Source organism: Pogona vitticeps, chromosome 5 (assembly GCF_051106095.1).
Source record: "Pogona vitticeps strain Pit_001003342236 chromosome 5, PviZW2.1, whole genome shotgun sequence".
Lineage (NCBI taxonomy): Eukaryota > Metazoa > Chordata > Lepidosauria > Squamata > Agamidae > Pogona > Pogona vitticeps.
The window spans coordinates 17421725-17441898 of NC_135787.1; the positions used below are offsets into that span (position 1 = coordinate 17421725).

Consider the following 20174-nt stretch of genomic DNA (forward strand, 5'->3'; position numbering starts at 1 on the left):
AGTGCAGTTTGGAAATATTCAGTGAAATACAAAAAGCAAAACAAAATAATGCTTCCCTTACCACTTATGCTTGGTAAGAGAATTGTGTAGAATCTGAAATATTACTATCAAAATGCATGTAAAAATGTCCCAGAAAGTCACCATTGAAGTTAACTACTGTACTTATTGATTCATTCCATTGAAGCAGTTTATGTCTTCCTCGTTACACCTTTAAAAAAACACCTTGTGATTACTAGTTACATTGTGCAGTGCTCAAAAGGAACTGATTGCAGGTAACATGGCATGCAGGTTGTTGCTTCTCAGCTCTGTTATCTTTGCTTTCAGAGGAATCACTTGAGCGTGTAACAGTGTGTATTGCATTATTACTCTAAAGAGAGAACTATTATTTCAGTTATTAATTACTTTACATTTAGAAGACTGAGGCAGCTTCCTCAAGAAAGGGCTCATATCTTTCTATATATTTATGCATATATAAAGGACAACTGGCTTGCCCACCCACCTGCTATGCTAGCCTCTCTACCCCCTGGTGCATTTTTGAATAACAATCCTGTGCCATCAAGTTAATTCTGACTTATGCCCCTCCCCCTTTCAGGGTTTTCCAGACAGAGAATATTCAGAAGTGGTTGACCATTCCCTTCTTCTGGGGGCAGCTCTGAGAGGGTGCCACTTGCCCAAGGCCACACAGGTTGGCTCTTCTTTCAGGAGGAACAGTGAGGAATTGAATTCCCAAGCTCTGGCTCCACAGTCAGATGCCTAAACCTCTGAGTTATCCAGACAGCTTCCATTCCTAGTATTGAAGTTACAATCAACTACCAGCCTGGTTTGATTTTGTACCAGTAAGGGCAGATGAAGAGATACTATCTTCTCCTGTCCCTCAGGCAACACATTGCCTTTATCGATCTCTGGCTATCTAAGTGAACTGCTGGTGAATAATCACTAGAGGTGTGTAAATGTGTGGTTTTTTTGAACTACCATTCTTAGAATTCAACAGGCAGCTTTGCTGGGATTTGTAGTCGAAACCATCATAAATCTGCATATTTCTAATGGTGTGTGTGTGTGTGTGTGTGTGTGTGTGTGTGTATGTATATATATATGACAATTAGAAGTATGCAGATTTATGATAGTTTTGACTACAAATCCCAGCAAAGCTGCCTGTTGAATTCTAAGAATGGTAGTTCAAAAAACCACACATCTACACACATCTCTCTCTCTCTCTCTCTCTCTCTCTCTCTCTCTCTCTCTCTCTCTCTCTCTCTCTATATATATATATATATATATATATATATATATATATATATATGTACACACACACACACACACACACACACACACACACACACACACACACACACAAAATGAAATAGATGGAGTTCTTTTGAAGAGTTCAAATGAGTGGATTAAAATATCAATATTAAAATATACCCCAGCACGATCAGTAAAAGGTGAAGGGCAGTCACTGAAGCCCTTTTACATGCTCCGTGAATACTAACAGTCAGCCTAATTACCTCATCTCCCCACTTGTTCCAACAGGGGCACATAAGGTCATGTATTTGCAGATCAAATCTGACTTCTCTGACCTCCTGTGGATTTCGTTTCCATTTCTTAGGAATCAACATTTCTCCCTCTGCCCTTTTTGTTTATACACTTATGCCTTCAACAATGCTGGGGTTAGGGGTGCCAGACCCCTATGTAGTTCAAAATCTATGTATAACTTTTATGTCCCCCCAAAGCATAAGTACAAAGCAGGAACAGTTGATACACACACACACACACACACAGAGAGAGAGAGAGAGAGAGAGAGAGAGAGAGAAATACACACCAGTTTTCTCAATTGGGCTTCTTTTTCGTAGCACTGGCAATCCTTTCCATACAGTACCATGTGTAATGAGCTTTAAAGGTCCTTATAACCCCCTGATTTATAGGCTGAATAAAAGATATTGTGTTTGACACCTTCATTGTTGAACCCACGGGGACATAGTATTTACTGAATATTTACTGAATGTTTGTTTGTTTCTTGGAAACATTTTGTATAACCAAATCAAGGCACCTCAGACCTGTGCAATTCGAGACAAATGTGTATTTGGATTTGGTAGTCCTTCTAGGAGATATTTCCCTAACTGAATGTTGTCTGCTAATGAGTAACGTAGCCACTCATGTATCAATAGTAGAGATGTAAATCCCTGCTTCTTTCGTTCTCTACTAGGAGGCTGAAAAGGCTCAAATCACATAACTTTATCTGGTTTACTGATACTCTCTCTTTATAGGTAAACAAGGACTAGTGTTGAAACAGGTTTTTAAGAAATTGATTTGCATGTATTTTAACAGTAGAATGAGATTAATTGTATTTTAATATTTATTATGAAGTTTATTTTAATTCTGTTTTTAAAAATCTATTGTTAAACCACCTTCGATCTGAGTTTTGAGGGAAGTAGAGAAGGAGGGAGAAATGAAGAGAGGGAGGATCTCTCAACAAAAGATGAGAATAGTGTTTTCTGCAAATTACACAACAGTTCACAAATAATGCAAATTGGACGAATAGCAGTAGTTGCTCTTTTGTTGTATAGAATTGCTGACTAGCTCAGTGGTTTAGGCATCTGGCTGTGGAACGACAGGTTGTAAGTTTGATTCCACACTGTACCTTCTTGACAGGGACCAGACTCAATGATCCATAGGGAACTCTGCAGCTCTGGAGTTCTAATACAGTATGATGATGATGATTTTACACATCAGAAGTATTGAAGGAGGGGTTGCATCTTTTAAAATTCAGCCAGTTCCTGTGTGTTTGCTTTGTGTGGGCACTTTGCTTGTAAAAATAATAGAATGATTATTTTACACAGATAGTTTACACAAATTACAGAGAAACCGATAAGAAAAAAAAATCTGCCTCTCACATGGAGGATGAGAGTGGGTCCTGAAAAAGTCTTGTCATGTTGCCTAAATCAATGAGAGACACAAATGTAGCAATTTTGTTTAAATCTCTACCAACAAAAAAGAATACAAAAGGGGGTGTAACTGCATAAGATTAATGTGTGCTGATTTATACATATAGATGCAAATTCAGAAATGATTACTATAATTTTAATCGACATACAAGATATGTCACCATAGCAGTGAAGTCTGTGATTAGGTGACTTATATCTCCTAAGTTTGCTGTTCCATCAAGGTGTCTACTGTGTATGGGTAATTCCAAGGTTCCTACTTTCTCTTCTTTTACAGTTCTTTATTTGAAAACTAGACTTGGACTTAAAAATTAATGGAACAAAGCAAAGGGAGGTAACATACAGACTTTTGGATGCATGCAATCTACAAGAGCGTTTTTGTTCCCCATCAGCACTCCTGGAGTTTCCCACTCATCCCCCAACACATAGCCTACTTTGTTTGCTTAAAAAAAATCTTTTTGGACCTCTAAGAGGCATGGAGATATGATGTTGCCATGTTTTGATGGCCTCCAGCACTCCAGGTCTAAGAATAATAACAATAATGTGCCATCAAGTCAATTCTGACTTATAGCGACCCTTTTCAGGGTTTTCTAGGTAGTGAGTATTCAGAAATGGTTTACCATTCCCTTCTTCTGGGGCCATGTTGGGACTGTGCAGCTTGTTCAGTACCACACAGGCTGTTTCTTCTTCCAGGATGGACAGTGGGAAACTGAACTCCACAGCTGAGCTATCCAGTCAGCTAGGATCAACAATACAAGATTAATCACTTGATGGTACAAGGGGGCTTTTGCTTTTTATAAACAAACAAAAAAAAAAACACAAAAAAAACCAATTTTAATATTAAATCTGTTGTTTTAGTTAACCAAAACCACATTGTAGCAATTCATAACTGCTGTGATAATTTGAAACTTAAATATACAAAGTAGATTCTTTAGCCATGTGCCTCATCTTCCATCCTATCCCTTGGGACCACAGTCCTTGAGATGCAAGCAAATCTGATAAATGGACCTGATCTCCACTTAGATCACTGACTCCTGTAAGAGAGGATAACTCCAGACAGATTCATATCTACCAAAATCAAATGAAAAAGTCTATCGGTTGTCTTTTGAAAGAGACAAGGTTCAGATATTTGCAGGAAACATCGAACAAAACATGGTAGAAAAATGTGGGCTCTCGTGTTTTATGATTGTGCTTGAAACTGGAAATGACCAAGTTTTGTTCCAGTCCATCTTCTCTGGGAAGGACATTTGAAATACAGAGGTCATCTACTCAACTTTCACCATTGTAAAGGTGGGAGAAAGGTATCCTTCAGACATTCTGGTATCATGGCACTTCAGTCTTAAAACCTGACCACTAGAATTTGCCTTCAGTGTGGAAGGGATTGTCACTCTCGAATTGGCCTCCTCAGCCACACTAGACGCTGTTCCAAGTCCTCCATACAGAGCACGTTACCATAGTCTTTCGAGACTGAAGGATGCCTAACAGAATTTGCCTATAAAGAGTCAAAAAGCAAAGGCTGATATTGGGCTCTTGATAGAAATGCAGCAATTTAGCCGTCATGTTCTAAACTTCATGAAGCTACTTAGCAGCCTTCTAAGGCAGCATGTTGCAAAGTTTTTTCTGGATATCATTAGACTATAGATCTTATATATATTTCAGGCAGCGCTGCAGTCAAGTTAAAATGTACAAAGCTTTCCACAGCATTTTGGCGGTGGTAATATTTGAAGAGGTGATGTACGTATTTGCATAGACTTGTAGGGCTGGATGTACGTTTTCTAATGTTTCTCCAAATTATCCTCCAAACACAGAAAAGTTTGGGCCACAATTTTACAAGAGGGAAGAGCAGAGTGAAGAAGAGTTTCTTCCTTAGTCTCTCCTTTTCTCTCTCCTCCACTGCTTTGGTGCTTTGTGAACTACTGCTGTGCTAAGGATGACTTTAATAGGCCGCTGTAAAAATATAACAGTGAGAAGCTGCACCAAGCGCTGAGATTGCTTGTTGAGAAAGTTAAACTAGAATTTTATGAGGAGCTGCAGGGTGCAAGACTGAGGCTGAAGTTGACAGAATAGAGGGGTGTGTGGAGAGGCTGTCTTTTCTCTCCAGAATATGTGAATTAGCGCCAGAAAAGCTTCTGATTTATAAAGGTGGTATGAAAAGACAGCTGGGTCCTTCCCCCCCTCCCTTGTCACCCATCTCCAGATATTTCCTGTGGGGAATAAGGAGATGATAACTCCCTGTGGTGCCTCGGCAAGGAGCCTGAGAAGAACAATCAGCCCCAAATCACATTGTACAGTTCCTGTAGTTTGATTACAGTGTTTCTGCTACTGTTTAGGATGCTTGCCTGCCCCTATCTGAACTCATGCCCCTGAGTGATGAACTATCAGCACATTCAGGGAGAGAGTAGAAAGCCTGAGGAAGATTCACTGCACAGTTGTCACTTTGAATGCCTTGCTTTCCTCCTGCATCATGCAGTTTTGCTAAGCACATCAGGACAGGTCTGCTTTTTATTCTGATCATTGTCAAACATGTGAGACTGAAATGGAAATAATTACACTTCATCTCCAGAAGAAAAATGGGAAAGATTTGGATTGGGAGATGGGGATATTGGGCATCCATCATTACTGAACTACATTCCTCCTTCATCGGAACAATTTAGGTTTTCAATAGCAAAACCAAAACCAGAATGAATTTAGTTCTTGAACTTCAGTGGATTACGATTATAATCCATGTGCCATATCTAGACACGGCCTTATACATGCTATTTTCAACAAGTCATAAAAGCAGTTTTACCTTGGTTTGAATCAGAAGCTTACTAGTTTAGTTGTGATTTCCAGAAAAATAAACAATTTAGGGATGCTATACGTCAGGGTATCATTTGAAATATCAGCAAATTCCTCTGCTTCCCCAGGTCTTCAGGCAGAATGGCAAATCTCAGGGCAAAAAGTCTTGGAGAATAAAAGTTAATGTTTGTGTGCAGGATGGCTTTGAAGTACATGCATCCATGTACATCCATTTTCTCTGGGGCTCACCAGCTCCCCATAAAGACATTTGTATGTGTGTCATGGGTCTTTGCTCCATCAAACTAAGATCTCTGTTCACCTTTTCTTCTGATTTTTTTTTTGTCCTGATTGTTAGGAGGACCTGATAATGATGATTCGGGGTGAGGTTTTTGGAATTCTAGGATTTCCATTCCAAGATGTTGCTCAGAAACCCCCTAGGCAGATCTCTGGGGCTGGGATAGAAGAAAGAAGTCAAAAGAGATACTGTGGTGCCTCGCTTAACGAGTGCACTGTACAACGACGAAATCGCATAGCGATCCCTTTTTTGGGATCACTAATGCGATCACTCAATGTTTTTTTAATAGGGCAAAATTCCCTTTGCGAAGACCAGTAAGCGTTTCGCTTACCGATCTTCACAAAATGAAGCCCGCCGATCAGCTGTTAGGCGGACAAAATGGCCACCGGAAGCCCGGAAATGGCCCAAAATGGCCACGCGCAGCATTTTCGTGCCCTCGTTAAGCGAGGGGAGGGCGCGAAAATGGCTGCCAGCCATTAAGAAGCATCGCTGAACGGTGAGTATTCGGCCCATTTGGAATGCATTAAACCATGTTTAATGCATTCCAATGGAATTTCCTGCCCCGTTCAACGATGCTTCAGCATAGTGAAGGTTAATCCGGAACGGATTAACCTCGCTATGCAAGGCACCACTGTATCTTTCTACTGCCATTATCTGCTTCATTCCACATGCATCATTTGGAGAGAAGAAGGGATTGCACGCTGAGTCCCCACTGCTTGCTGGGAATTGCCCTAGTGCACCATGGAGAAAATAGTTCAATGAGAGACACCCCTATGAAGTTCAATGGAAGATGACCCTCCCTATGGTGCACTAGGGTGATTCTCAGCAAAGAATGGGGATAAAGTGTGTTCTCTTTTTCTTCCCAACCAATGCATATGGAATGAAGCAGACAATGCTGGTAGACAGACATATCTTTTGCATTTTTCTTTCTTTTCTCCCAGTCCCAGAAGCTTACCTGGAGGTTCCAGACAACCTTTGGGACTAGAAGTCCTGGAATTCCAAAAATCGCATCTCTGATTATCATGAATTGGAGTCATGAACTTTTTCCCCCCATTCCTTTTAATCAATGGTTTTGCTGTACAGTATTTGTTTTTCTCATAAACCACTTTGGGGGAGGGGTAAAGAAAAAAAATAAAACTGATGGTTTTTATAGGTTTTCCAGGCGGTGCTCCGAAGGTTTTTCTTTCTAATGTTTTGCCAGTCTCTGTGGCTGACATCTTCAGAGGACAGGAGTTAGAACTCTGTGTTCTGGTGTAGTGAAAGCCTTTGAGAATACAAAAAAATAAATAAATAAAATAAAACTGTATGTGCAAAATAAACAGCACAACAGAATGGTGTTTTGTATTCTCTACTCCACTTGGTTGCATTTTTTTCTGGAGCTCCAAAGAAATTCTTCCATAGCTGCTGCTTTCTGGTTGTTTCAGCAGAAGATGCCATGGACTTAACCTGGGACTAACTGCATAGAAACCTTCTGCTCTGACATTGAGTTATGGCCCCTCCCCCTCATTCAATGCAATATTCAGTGTTGGCATGAACACTGATGCTGATGGGATCTCCAAAAATGTCCTAAATCTTACAGAAATATTCCATAACAGATAAACCTACAGACAGCTGTCCTGATTTTGCTGAAGTGCAAATCCATCAGACATAGCCAGCAGAGCCAATACTAAAGTATGGTGGAATCTGCGGTCTGACAACATATGTACAATTTTAATGTTTTTATTTATTTTATTTATTTTTTATGGCGAAGGGTTATTAATCCTGTTGCTGTTAAGATGTGTAGCAGAAGCCAGCCCTCAGTCCTCCCTTCTTCACCTGCTAGCTTTTGTACAGGGTTTCACAAAAGTTTACAACGAGCCATAAAACTCTCTGAATGTTTAAATAGTCTTATAAATCAAGCGAGCAATTAGCAGTCGTGTTTGAGTGATTGAATGCAAATTCTGAATTATGAACCATCATTATTTAATAACCCAACAAGTGATGCACATAAATCTTTCCCAATATAAAAGCCATTTTCTTCTGATGTGCACCCTTTCTCCTTCCAGACAGATCTGGGGAATGCTCTGTTTGAGTTCATAAGCTAGGGAGGGAGAGAATGAAAGAAGGTGAAGATGAAGATGATGAAGACAATGAAGAAGAAGAAGAAGAGAGGAGGGGGAGGAAGAAGTAGTTTTCATTTATTTCCATGACCAGCAATAATTATGTATGTTTGCAAGATTTTTTTTTATTTGTACAACATATTAAATGTTAAAAGTTTTGTAAATGTATAGGGCAATGTGGAGAATGTTGGGTGAATCATAGTGCACAAAATAAGGGTTGGAAGACTTTAACATCTATTGCAGGAAGCATGATGCATCATGTATTAACCAGGGAACCCAAGTGCCTCTCTTTCTTTCCTGCATAGGAAGAGCCATTTGTGATGGTGTCCGAAAATGTTTTGGGGAAACCAAAGAAATACCAGGGCTTTTCGATTGATGTCTTGGAATCCTTATCCACTTACCTTGGCTTCACATATGAAATTTATGTTGCACCAGATCACAAGTATGGGCGCCCCCTGGAGAATGGGACCTGGAATGGACTCATAGGAGAACTGGTATTTAAGGTAAGGATATAACCAATTATTGCCTTAAAATGGAGAAAACACAAATGTATTTGTGTGATGGTTCCCCCCATCATGTAATTGTTTTTCACAAATCCCCCCCCCAAAAATAAAGGCCTTGTGAAATTAATTGCACTTAAACTGATAATAACACACTTAAATACCATTCCATTTCAGTTGGATTTATTCAGCAATCTCAAGCGTACAGGAGTCTAAATGAGGTGATGATAAGATGCCTTTGCATCTAAGAGCCAGAGATTTTTAAAAAATTAATTTTTGGGAACATGCATAGATGGAGTTTAAACCTTTTCTCCTTGTTTCAGTCCCAAGCAAAATGGCGGTTGTTTTCATAGTGAGAAAATAATCCCATGGTGGCAGTGGTAAATTTCTCCCTGAAGTATATTCTTTCTTCAGAAGAAAGGTCATCATTGAGCTAGTTTAGAATGGGAGGAAAAGATTAAATTCCCTCTCTGTGTGTGCTCTGATCACCTCAGTTATCAGCCCCATTCAGCTTCATGTAATTTGCATTTTAACCTTCATTTTAGTACCTCAGAGTCACAGGATAAACAAGGTAGACATTTTATGACATCATCCATTGAAATGTTATAGTCTGCTCACATGATTCAGTCACAGTTTTTTTTTGTTTATTTGTTTGTTTTGCCTTGCTTTCACAGGCAAAACATAGCTGGAACAAAAGTTGTCCCAACAAATCTATTTTGCCATCTGGGTACTTTTGTTTTGTCCCAGTCAATGTAATACGTCAAGACAAAAATGTTCCATGCCATTTTTTTTTTATTTTTATTTTTTTGGACAGCCGTGATGCAGAGAAGCAGAAGTGACATGTTCTAGTCGTCAGTGGGCCTGGAGGGAACTTTGTAATTGTCAGTGTGGTTGGGAAATAGCAACCACGTACATTAATATTTATGAACCCAACCCTGACCATGATCCTTGAGCCTTGTGTCAGTAGAAACTGACTCAATATATTGCATATCCTGTGAGGTCCAAAGATACTTCAGTAATCACTTTCTGTAAGTTCATTGACCTGAGTGAGAGTTAAAAATCTTTGTATTAAACGCAAAGATAAATTTAATGTCAAATATAGTTGGCCAGTGAGACTCAAATTATATGTTAGACAGAGAGCCAGACTCCTTCCTTCCTTCCTTCCTTCCTTCCTTCCTTCCTTCCTTCCTTCCTTCCTTCCTTCCTTCCTTCCTTCCTTCCTTCCTTCCTTCCTTCCTTCCTTCCTTCCTTCCTTCCTTCCTTCCTTCCTTCCTTCCTTCCTTCCTTCCTTCCTTCCTTCCTTCCTTCCTTCCTTCCTTGTAGTTATTTGAGTAGAAGGTATTTGAATAAAAGGGTGGGTATGGAGGTATTGGGAAAGTGTGAAGGCAAGAGGAGAAGGGGATGACAGAGGACGAGATGGTTGGACAGTGTCACTGAAGCTACCAACGTGAATTTGACCAAACTCCGGGAGGCAGTGGAAGACAGGAGGGCCTGGAGTGCTCTGGTCCATTGGGTCACGAAGAGTTTGATATGATTTAACAACGAAACAACAACAGTGAAGGTATTCTTTGCTTTTAATCGTTCTTGATGCCCAGGATTTCATGCTTTTTTATCCATTAGGATAAAGATGGATGGAAGTGAACATGGGAACTTCTGTGTGGATGAAGAGGTATTTTGGGAAATGATTTCTAGTGGCTCAGAAAATGGTGAAACAGCCACCTGTGCAAGTTCATTGGATTTTAGAACATGGAGAAAAGAATTTCAGAGCTCTGTGTGATATGTAGTTTGTACTAGGCATATGCATCAATCACAAGATTTCATTCAGATGCCATTTTGCCAGTTCAGAAAGAGGCCTTATTTAACTTGAACATCTTCAGGGGTCATCTAGTTCCAAATAAGAACAACTCTACAGAAATCTAAAAATCTATATACCTTCCCATTTTATTGGCAACCAACAAATAGCTGAAAAGTGGTCTTGTTTTGTTTTGCATTTTGGCAGCATTGGACTGAATGTACAAAGCACAGGTGACCCTTTATAGGGAACCAACCTCATCAACGCCAGGCTGAGCAGTTGAAAGTTTTCATGCAAGAGGAGCCTTTACAATTTGAGGGTTTTCAGAAAAGGATTCACTCCTCACCCTCCACAGTGCTTTGCAGTCAGAAGTTTGTATGAAAACTCTGCACCGAGTTTCCCTGTAGAAACTGCTAAATTTGAGAATGATAGGTTTGACAGTTTTTGTGTTTTACAGTTGATGGGGGGAGAAACATGTTCCCTTCTACTGTGGTTTTGTCATCAATTTCTGTCCATATGTCAAAAAGTGATTTCACCTAAGCATCTGGAAGAATTTTAGAACGAAGAGTGATGAAAAAATAAGTTTGAGGCAAAAAAGGTGTACTCAATAATAGCTCCTGTGTGTATTATATATGAGTTTTTCCTCCCCTTCTCATGTGTGTGTGCAGTTACACTGAATATAATTAATACAGAATCTACTAAAGGTAAAGGTTCCCCTTGACATTTTTAGTCCAGTCGTGTCTGACTCTAGGGGGTGGTGCTCATCCCATTTTCAAGCCATAGAGCCAGCGCTTGTCCGAAGACAGTTTCCGTTGTCACGTGGCCAGCGTGACTAGGGAACACTGTATTACCTACCCACCGAGGTGGTACCTATTTATCTACTGGCATTTTGCATGCTTTCGAACCGCTACGTGGGCAGGAGCTAGGACAAGCGACGGGAGCTCACTCTGTTGCGTGGATTCGATCTTACGACTGCTGGTCTTCTGACCCTGCAGCACAGAGGCTTCTGCGGTTTAGCCTGCAGCGCCACCACGTCTATTCAACTAGGTCCTAAATTGTGTGGTAGGATGGGGAACTTAGAGTATGAGGGAAATTACATGCCTACATATAGCTACTAACAAGCCACAGCAAAAATCAAGCAAAAGTATTGAGAATGGGATTTGAGGAATGGATGAGAATTGAAAGATAGAATTAGGCTGGAAATAAACAGATTTTTACAATTATTAGCTGGAATTGGGAAGGAAAGCAGTTTTAAAATAGATATAACAGGTCCTGGTAAGAACCACAAACTAAAAACGTGCTTAAGGGTGCACAAATCTTTAAACTCCCACCTCCAGAAAAGCAAGAAATACCAGAGAGCCTCATGGCACAGTGGTTAAACTGCAGTGCTTCAGTCAAGCTTCTGCACACAACCTGAGTTCAATCCTGACAGGTTGAGGTAGCCAGCCTGAGTTTGATTCAACTTTCCGTCCTTCCAAGGTCAGTAAAATGAGTACTCCAGCTTGCTGGGGGACAAAGTTGCTGTTTGCGTAATTATGTTGTAAACTGTTCAGAGAGCACTACAGGGTGTGTCAAACAACAAAGTCAAAACAACAAAAGAGCACATAATAAATTAAAAACAGGTTGAGATATTGCTTTGGCATCCTCCAAGCAATGTGTTGGGTGACCCACAATGATATATTTGAATCAGAATCCACATTTGTGAATTGCAAGGCTACAACCAACACAACCCTCTCCTTTTCACTATTTCCCACCTTAGCAAGCTTGGCAATAAATTTTGCAGTTTTTCCAGGCACACTGTTTTCTCCCTTTGATATCAAATCACGTGTGATGTTTTGGTAGGAGCTCGGTGTGTTTTGGTGTGATTTGAATGGCTCATACTTAGCTTTGGCTGAATTCCAAAACAGTTTGAACCAGCTCATTTCTGCTTAGAATTTGGTACTCATTAAAGTCCGATGTATAACCCTGGCTGGTACCTATAAGAAATTGCACTGAATCCTATGGAACTGGTGTACCCAATAAATAACTCAATTTGTCTGCTGTTTTAGCTCTGCTGTACACATTGATTGCTTATTACAATGACCTGTGAGTTATCCTCTGGGAAGGAAAATTGTGTCTTCAGGTTGTACTATATACATTTAGGTTTGGGTTGCCTTGGCCTGCTAAGAACACAAATAGCCTAAAATTCTGTTTTCTCTAATTGAGCAGAAGGGACCTCTGATGTGACAGACTGAAAGTGAAATGATATTTGACTCAGTCTTCTTATTGCCCCAGAAAACAAGGGACCAAGATACTGCCAAGATCTTCATTAGAAGGAAAGAAAGCACACAGATGGGTCTGAAGCACTAAGCAAAGGGACTGTGCATATTTTAAACTAAGAGATATCCTTGGCATGGACAGGGAGTGAACCCAATTACAGTAACAGCACTTAAGGAGGTGGATGATGGCCACAGCGGAGTGGGGAGAAATGAAGAAAAATAGAAATATGCATGCTTGGAATTCTAAATGCATTTATTGTTTTAAGGGACACAGAATCCATGTGGTGTCGTAGTGCTGCATTCTATGCCCAGAAATCATGCTAACATACCAATATATAACTCCCTTTCACAGAAATATCTTGTTGACATGCTTGATTCCTTGTCAAGAAGCAGAGCAACCGCACATTTCCTCACCTCACCTCACTCACATCTGTTAGGATTTTTGAGGGAGCAAGCTGTAGCTTGACTCTGAGAGGATGTGTCTTGCACCCTGTGATGTGCCAGTTCAGGATCCAGTTCTGGAGGAAAGACTGTGGTGCAACATTGAGTTAATCTTACCCAAGACCTGAGTGATACATTGGAACAGTGGTTCTTAATATTTGGTCCACAAGATGTTTTGAACTTCAGCCCCCAGAATCACTGGCCATCCTAGAAAAGGCTTCTGGGACCTGAAGACCTGAAGACATGTAGGAAATTTAAGTCTGAGAACTGAATTAGTATACAGAGATCAAGGAATCCATGCAAAATTGTCCCCACCTGTAGTATAGTCTGCTGTAATGAAGTTGTATAAATTGAACATCACCTATGGTTAGTTGAGCATCAGACATCAGATTTTTGCTTCTGGGGATTATTGAGTCCCCTCCTATCTTGACTTGCACCATGAAAGCAAAGAAAAATAGCCTCAGCAGACATCACCTTTTTGCTTCTGGGGATTATTGAGTCCCCTCCTATCTTGACTTGCACCATGAAAGCAAAGAAAAATGGCCTCAATGAAAGGAAGCAAAGGTTATGGTCCTTTGTAACACTCTCCTTTTGTCAAGAGGAACCACAAATAAGCAGGGCATACCAGTCTAGAGGAAAAATATGGTTTGGCTTTAATGGCTAGCACATTATATGAATAATTCAAAGCACTTAGAGAGAGCTATTGATAGCCATGCATAATAACTAAGGTCTACAATCAACCAAAAATGTTTTATTGATGCACAATAACATTTGTATTATGTAGATGTGTGAATGGGTACATACACACTAATCTGTAATTAATAAACCATGGTTCTCTAATTAATTCTGCTTTAAATGTTTACAGCCATAAATACATTACACCATGGAAGCATAATATATTTGCCGACCGTTTCACAATTAATCTTCAGCCCTGCCCTGGCTTGAATCCATGCAGAATGCAAAGTTTCATACAAATCTTACCATTTCAACAAACATAGATGTTGCTTGAGGAGGGTGCCTTGAAGAGCCACTGTGTGGGAACTTTTCTATCTCATGTTCCCCAAAGTCACCAGTTCCTCTACTGGAGTGAGCTATGTACGGTGAGGGTAAGAATGTTTGAGACACACACCGGAGACCTTACATCCCTCATCTTTGAAGACCTGTACTCCACTCATTGCTAACAGTAGAGGCTGGGAAAATTATTCCTTGACACAAAACGTCTTCCCAGCTCTGGGGAATAGATGGCAGCACTGGAGATTTCTGAATCAAAGTCCATTGCCCCCTACTGGTCTTCCAAGAACACTGGTGCCACAGAACTTAGAAAAAGCCCCTGTTTTGGACTCTAAATTGCACAATATTCCACTCAGCATGACCACTACCTTTTCTCCAAAAGCTAGCAGTGACTAATGCACCACTACCATTGCAGCTGGCAAAAGGAGGGAAGGGAAGGCAGAAGTGTCTACAAAATAGAGGAGATGAGAGAAGAAAGAGAACTTTTAGAAAGGGAGTGACAGCAACACAACCCTAAGTGGAAGGGGCACATAGTAAAGTGAGTTATTCCCACAATGTGTTTCCTTTACTCTCTCTTCCTCTGTCACCTCTTTGAAGAAATCATTGAAATGGCCTAACCCATTTTTCCGTTCCCACCACAAAAGTGAGTGGGCAGTTTTAGGTAACCCACCGTTCATTTTCCTGATGAAATTTGAATATCAATCTACATAGATCTTTTGTGTCAGTTTATCAGCATGTGTAGTATTCTGCATTTGTCATTTTTAACCAAAGAAAAGCTGGTTCTTTGTACTGACAACATGGAGGGAAGAAGAAAGCAAAACAAGGATGGCTTATTTGATCTGAAATTAGTTTTCCTTTTGATATTGGGTACTGTTGTGGATAACTATATCCCATTACAAGATGTTTCAAAACATGGCTGTTTCATTCATGAAACTAATATGAGGGGAGGCAGGCAGGCAGCTCACAGGGCCAATCTATCAGAGACTCCCCCAACAGTGCTTCATGACTCCTGGACAGAGGTTCAAAAAACTACTTTTTTCAACAACTCCGTGGGCACTTTTCCAATCCTATAGGTTTGACGCTTCCTAGGCTTGCAGTTTTACAATCTGTGAAGCCCTGTAACTATCTGGATATATGCAAGGCAAAGTAGCAAACCTTAGATGAAATAAGTTGAGTGTGGATGTAAGGTGGGCTGCAAGTATTTATGTGATTATTTATTAAACCACTTAGAGCTTACCTTTCATAAGGACTTACCTTTCATAGCACTACGATTAAAGCCAGAGAGATTAAAAGAAGAGTCAAAATAAGCCAAAACCTTGGCAAAACGAAAAGGTCTCTACAACTGAGAAAAAGTTTTCATCACATATCAAAGATGGGACCAATAACCCGTCTTAGGTGGGGAGTTGTATAGTTGGGGTGCAATCACCCCAAAGGAGACATCTGGTTTTGTCTTGATGGAATGTAGAATGGCAGGCGGGTTAATACAAATACATTGCTGGGGGTTGAAAGTAAAGAAACAAACCACAAATTTGTATGTTACTCTTAGGAAACTCTTATCTGATATATTTCTGTTGGGAACATGTTTTTTGTGGCATGTTGTTTCACATAAACACTTGTTTTTTAGAAGAAGAAGCAGAAGCAGTAGTAGCTCCTCTATGTTGCCTGGCCTGATTTATGGGATCAAAAGCTAGCTTATGTTTAGTGGTCTACGAAAAGTATTACCCACACTTGTCTCTAGCTTTCTCAGTATATCACCACCAACCGCCAATGACCTACATCACGGTTTTTTCACTGCAAGCAGCAAGACTTGTTCCCGCTTTCTCTCCTGCTCTATCTCCATGTTTCATTCAAGGCAGTATCAGGCAAGCTGCCAGCAGAGATTCATCTCACGCTGAGCGCAAGCTGTTCCTGGGAAGCAGCTTTTTGTCTTATTTATTGTGAACTCAGCTTTGCTCCCTGATGGCAGAAGGCTGTAAGGCAGCCAAAGGGAAGATGTACTGATGACCTGAAGGAGCAAGAGCTGGTGTTGCTAGAAAGCTCTAGGAATTGCTGGTCAGAGAAGCTGGAGGCATCATGCCTGGTGGTCATGGATAGGTCAAAGGACCAGTCTTGGGAAAATAGTGCCCTATTCAGATGTTTACAGATATAAATGTGGAAAGGGCACAAAAGATGCATGCTGCAGCTCAATGCCAACTCTGCTCTCACTCTCCCTATGTTGCCGGGGAAGGTCTGTAAAGGAGCTGTATTTGTTTTTGGCTCAAATAATTAGAAAGCTGTACAAGCTGTTGAGGCAGAGCTTCCAATCCCTTGGAACAGTGTGATTGCATTTACAATTCATAGCACTTGAATAGGGTCTAGGAGCAGGGAAATTATGAAGGGCAAAAAGTATGCTTAAGGTAGCTACGGAAAACCAGGGTTAGTTGTTCCCTCGGCAAAGGCCAGGTTCAAAGGGCCAGGAAGAGCCAGAGTGATCCATTCTCTTTCTCTCTTTCTCTCACATATACACATATTCAGAGACTTTTCACTCTGCTCTGCAGGAGTCTCAGCTAGAGAATAGATGCGGTGAATCAATTGCAGAATGGTAATTCAACATCTATATAAATCCTATTGAGTCAGTGGGCTTATTGAAGGTGGGTTTAGCCATATAATACTAGCCTGTGTGTTTTGGTAAATTCCCAAATTACATTGTCTCTCTATTAATACCAGCCAAATGCAACAGGCACAACAATTTCCATCATGTATTGTAGAGGATCATGTTATACATCCCTACAATTTAAGTATTAAAAACTGGAAACCTCTAGGGCCAGGGGAAATGGCTGCTGTAATTTAGTACCAATATGCTGGCTGGGTAGGTCAATGAGCTAGGTATCTGGCTGCAGAGCCAGAGGTTGGGAGTTTGATTCTCCACTATGCCTCCTATGAGTAGGGCCAGCCTGTGCAGCCAGGAGCAAGTTGCGCAGTCCCATTTGTGAAGAAGTATGCAAATGTTCAGTTTTTAGTCCTGACGGCTATATTCACTCTACAGTTTCAGAGTCAGCATGTCATAGATTACCAGCTGCAAGAGGGCAGCAAGAGGAGCACAATTACTGCTTTAGTGTCCTGTTTCTGGGTTTTCCAGCAACATTTCTTACCTGTTAGAAGAAACAGAAAGCCAGTCAAGAGGGCGACATTAGCTGAGGGATCCTGGGAGTTACATAACTTTCCCAAGCTCAGCATTCCAGTAGCTGTCTTAGAAGTAGAGATAAGCACAAGCAGCCAGTTCGGCAGATGGCCAAACAGGTGTTCTATGATTTGGTGCCCGCTCAGAGGCAGCGCCCAGAGGAGGCGGTGCAGGGATCCTAGGATGCTGCTTCCAAGTGGGCGCCTGCTGGAGGGGGCAGGATGCTGAAGCATGGAACACCTGGTTCATGCCTATCTCTGCTTGGAAGAAAAGTAGAGAGAAATGGGCATAGATTCAGAAATCTGTAGAGTTGCTTTAGAGTCTAATCCAATAGCCAGTTCAAACAGAACGAAGATAGATATTCCATTCTGTGCTGCTGTCGGTGAGCTTGTATGGGTCTCTGCATTCAAAAATTTGTTAGGATTATGCAGATTATATTTGCACGCTAGTGTGGAAAATGGTAGCCCTTACATAATGGGGCTGCTGAGAGCACCTCACTGTGGAGGTGAGACATATCTCTAAGATGCCAATGCAGGAGAGACATAGTGCAGGAGATGGTGGTTGCTATGGCAAACAGAAATTTCCCGCATTAGAACAGAGCAGCGCTCGGTGAAGTGCACTTGTGTAGCATTTCTCCGACAATTAGGGTGCCCTATAAATTGTGTAAGCAAAGAAGGATCTTGGACAGTTTTTTTTATTTCACCAATTAGCAAGCTTGGAGATCAGGAAGAGAGTGTGTAATTCTTTCTTGTGTGCCCTTTTTATATCTTTCCCCAATCTAAGTCTCTTCAACTGCTATTTTTTCGGGGGGGGGGTAAGGGAGGGAAGGCAGATAAAAGACACAATATTTGTGAGCGCTGCAGTTGCCACAGGACTGTGGCAAGCCATGGAGGGAAACAAAAACAAAGTGAGACTTGGAAAATGGTCAAGAATTAGACATTTTGTGAGCATTCGTCACATATGATTTTTAATATATATTAGCAAGGATGGACATTAGCCCCTTGACCCAATTTGTGCCTGCCCCAGATTGGTCCCCTCTTCCCTGTCTTGCTGTGTGCCCTTTTGTGGATACTGTCAGCTGGTCCTTATCTAAGTCCATGATGGTATTTGTGCATTCCCAGTTCTCCATGAAATACCCTGAGCCTCTTGTGCCTGTGAACAGGGAAACACAAAGAGCACGGATAATGAATCGTACAGGCAGAACAAAAGAACTTCAGTGGTCTACAAAGCTGTGCACTCTGTTGCATTTTTCCCTTTCTTTCTTCCAGCCACCAGTCCCAGTCTTACCAAAGACTGGAGCACATTCCTAAGATAGCCACAGAGAAGACAACGCATAAAGGACATTAAAAGGGCACACTCCTCATAGATTCCCTCTTAAAAGTGCAATTCGAGGCACTGCTGCTCTATACTTAAAAGTGCGTGCTCCCCAACACTTTGCATCCTTTCTTCCTCCCCAGCTGTTCTTCCTTAGATTTGAAATTAGTGGTACTGCAGCCACAGTATAAACTTGGATGATTTAATCAATGACTGTAATCAGAAATGCAAGGAAGATTCATTGCTATGATAAAAAGCATACCCTTCTTCTCCGGTGCTGCCAACTCAGTGTCTTCCTTAGTTTTTATTCCCCCTTTTCTAACTGCAATAGATGAATGCTAGGTTTAATACAAGGGATCAACAGGGGATGCTCCTCCTAACTGTAAATGCCCATGGGTTGATACACCCTCTGTCATTCTAGAAATACATGAATTCTCACAGTTTGGTTGATATTTGCAAATGTGTCTGAAAACACTTCACATCCCTCAAATATAGAGATACATGTGTGCACAGAGAGCACACACACACACACATGCAGATATATACATAAAATCTTCTTATGTGGATTTCAGTTGATAGAGTGGTAACAGAAAATGATTATTCAGCCTCTCTGAACCAATTTTGAATGGATTTCAGTTCATTTCATACAGATTGATGTCATAAATGCTTACCACTGCAATGTGACATGCATAAAAGAATTGTAAAGGTAAAGGTTCCCCTTGACAATTTTTGTCCAGTCATGTTCAACTCTAGGGGGCGGTGCTCATCCCCGTTTCCAAGCCATAGAGCCAGCGTTTGTCCGAAGACAATCTTCCGTGGTCACATGGCCAGTGCGACTTAGACACGGAACACTGTTTCCTTCCCACCGAGGTGGTCCCTATTTATCTACTTGCATTTGCATGCTTTCGAACCGCTAGGTTGGAAGGAGCTGGGACAAGCGACGGGCGCTCACTCCATTGCGTGGATTCGATCTTACGACTGCTTGGTCTTCTGACCCTGCAGCACAGGCTTCTGTGGTTTAGCCCGCAGCGCCTCCACGTCCCTACAAAATAATTGTAGTGATACATATTAAAACTTGATGGACACAGAGACAAATTAAAATGCCATTAGCATGCACTTATTCTACATCTTCCACAACTCTATCAGTCATGTTTGCCAGCTGAGAATAGTTTTCAATTGCCAAACATCTTTCTAAGGCATTTGTTATAGAACGTGTAAGGGGGGGGGGGATGAGAATGGATGGGAAAAACACTGCTCATGCTGGCAACATCCTGCAGTAAACGCAGGACTCACTGAGTCAAAGTCGTTCAAGGTAGTGAAGCACATACATTACAGGTAACCTGCCGCTAGAGCTGAAATCATCTTAGCATTCTAAACATAGGATTCAGGCAAACTTTTGTGTCTGAGATCTAATTCGTGTCTAATTCACACAAAATTGTGCTTAATTCCAGAGGAGCAATCACAAAACAATGGAAAGGATGGAAGTTGTGCTTCTGTGATAATCACATGTGTTCTGCTGTTACGGAATTCTTCCTTTTAAGGAGATTTTATCTGTAATGTATAGTTTGCCTGTTTCCTCTATAGGGA

The 20174-nt window shown here is 41.0% G+C and overlaps 1 protein-coding gene across 5 annotated transcripts in view; it reads left to right on the plus strand.

The window, feature by feature from the left end:
- GRID2 (glutamate ionotropic receptor delta type subunit 2) overlaps positions 1–20174 on the plus strand; it is a 963252-nt gene that overhangs the window by 764672 nt on the left and 178406 nt on the right. For 4 of the 5 annotated variants that reach the window (XR_012087806.2, XM_073001950.2, XM_078394564.1 and 1 more), the window contains exon 10: positions 8417–8614. The exons of the other annotated variant lie outside the window; for it this stretch is intronic. Coding sequence is in view for 3 of the 4 variants with exons in the window: in XM_073001950.2 (XP_072858051.2) it covers positions 8417–8614 (198 nt within the window). In the remaining variant the exon portion in view is untranslated. The remainder of the gene's footprint in view (positions 1–8416; positions 8615–20174) is intronic. 5 annotated transcript variants of the gene reach the window in all.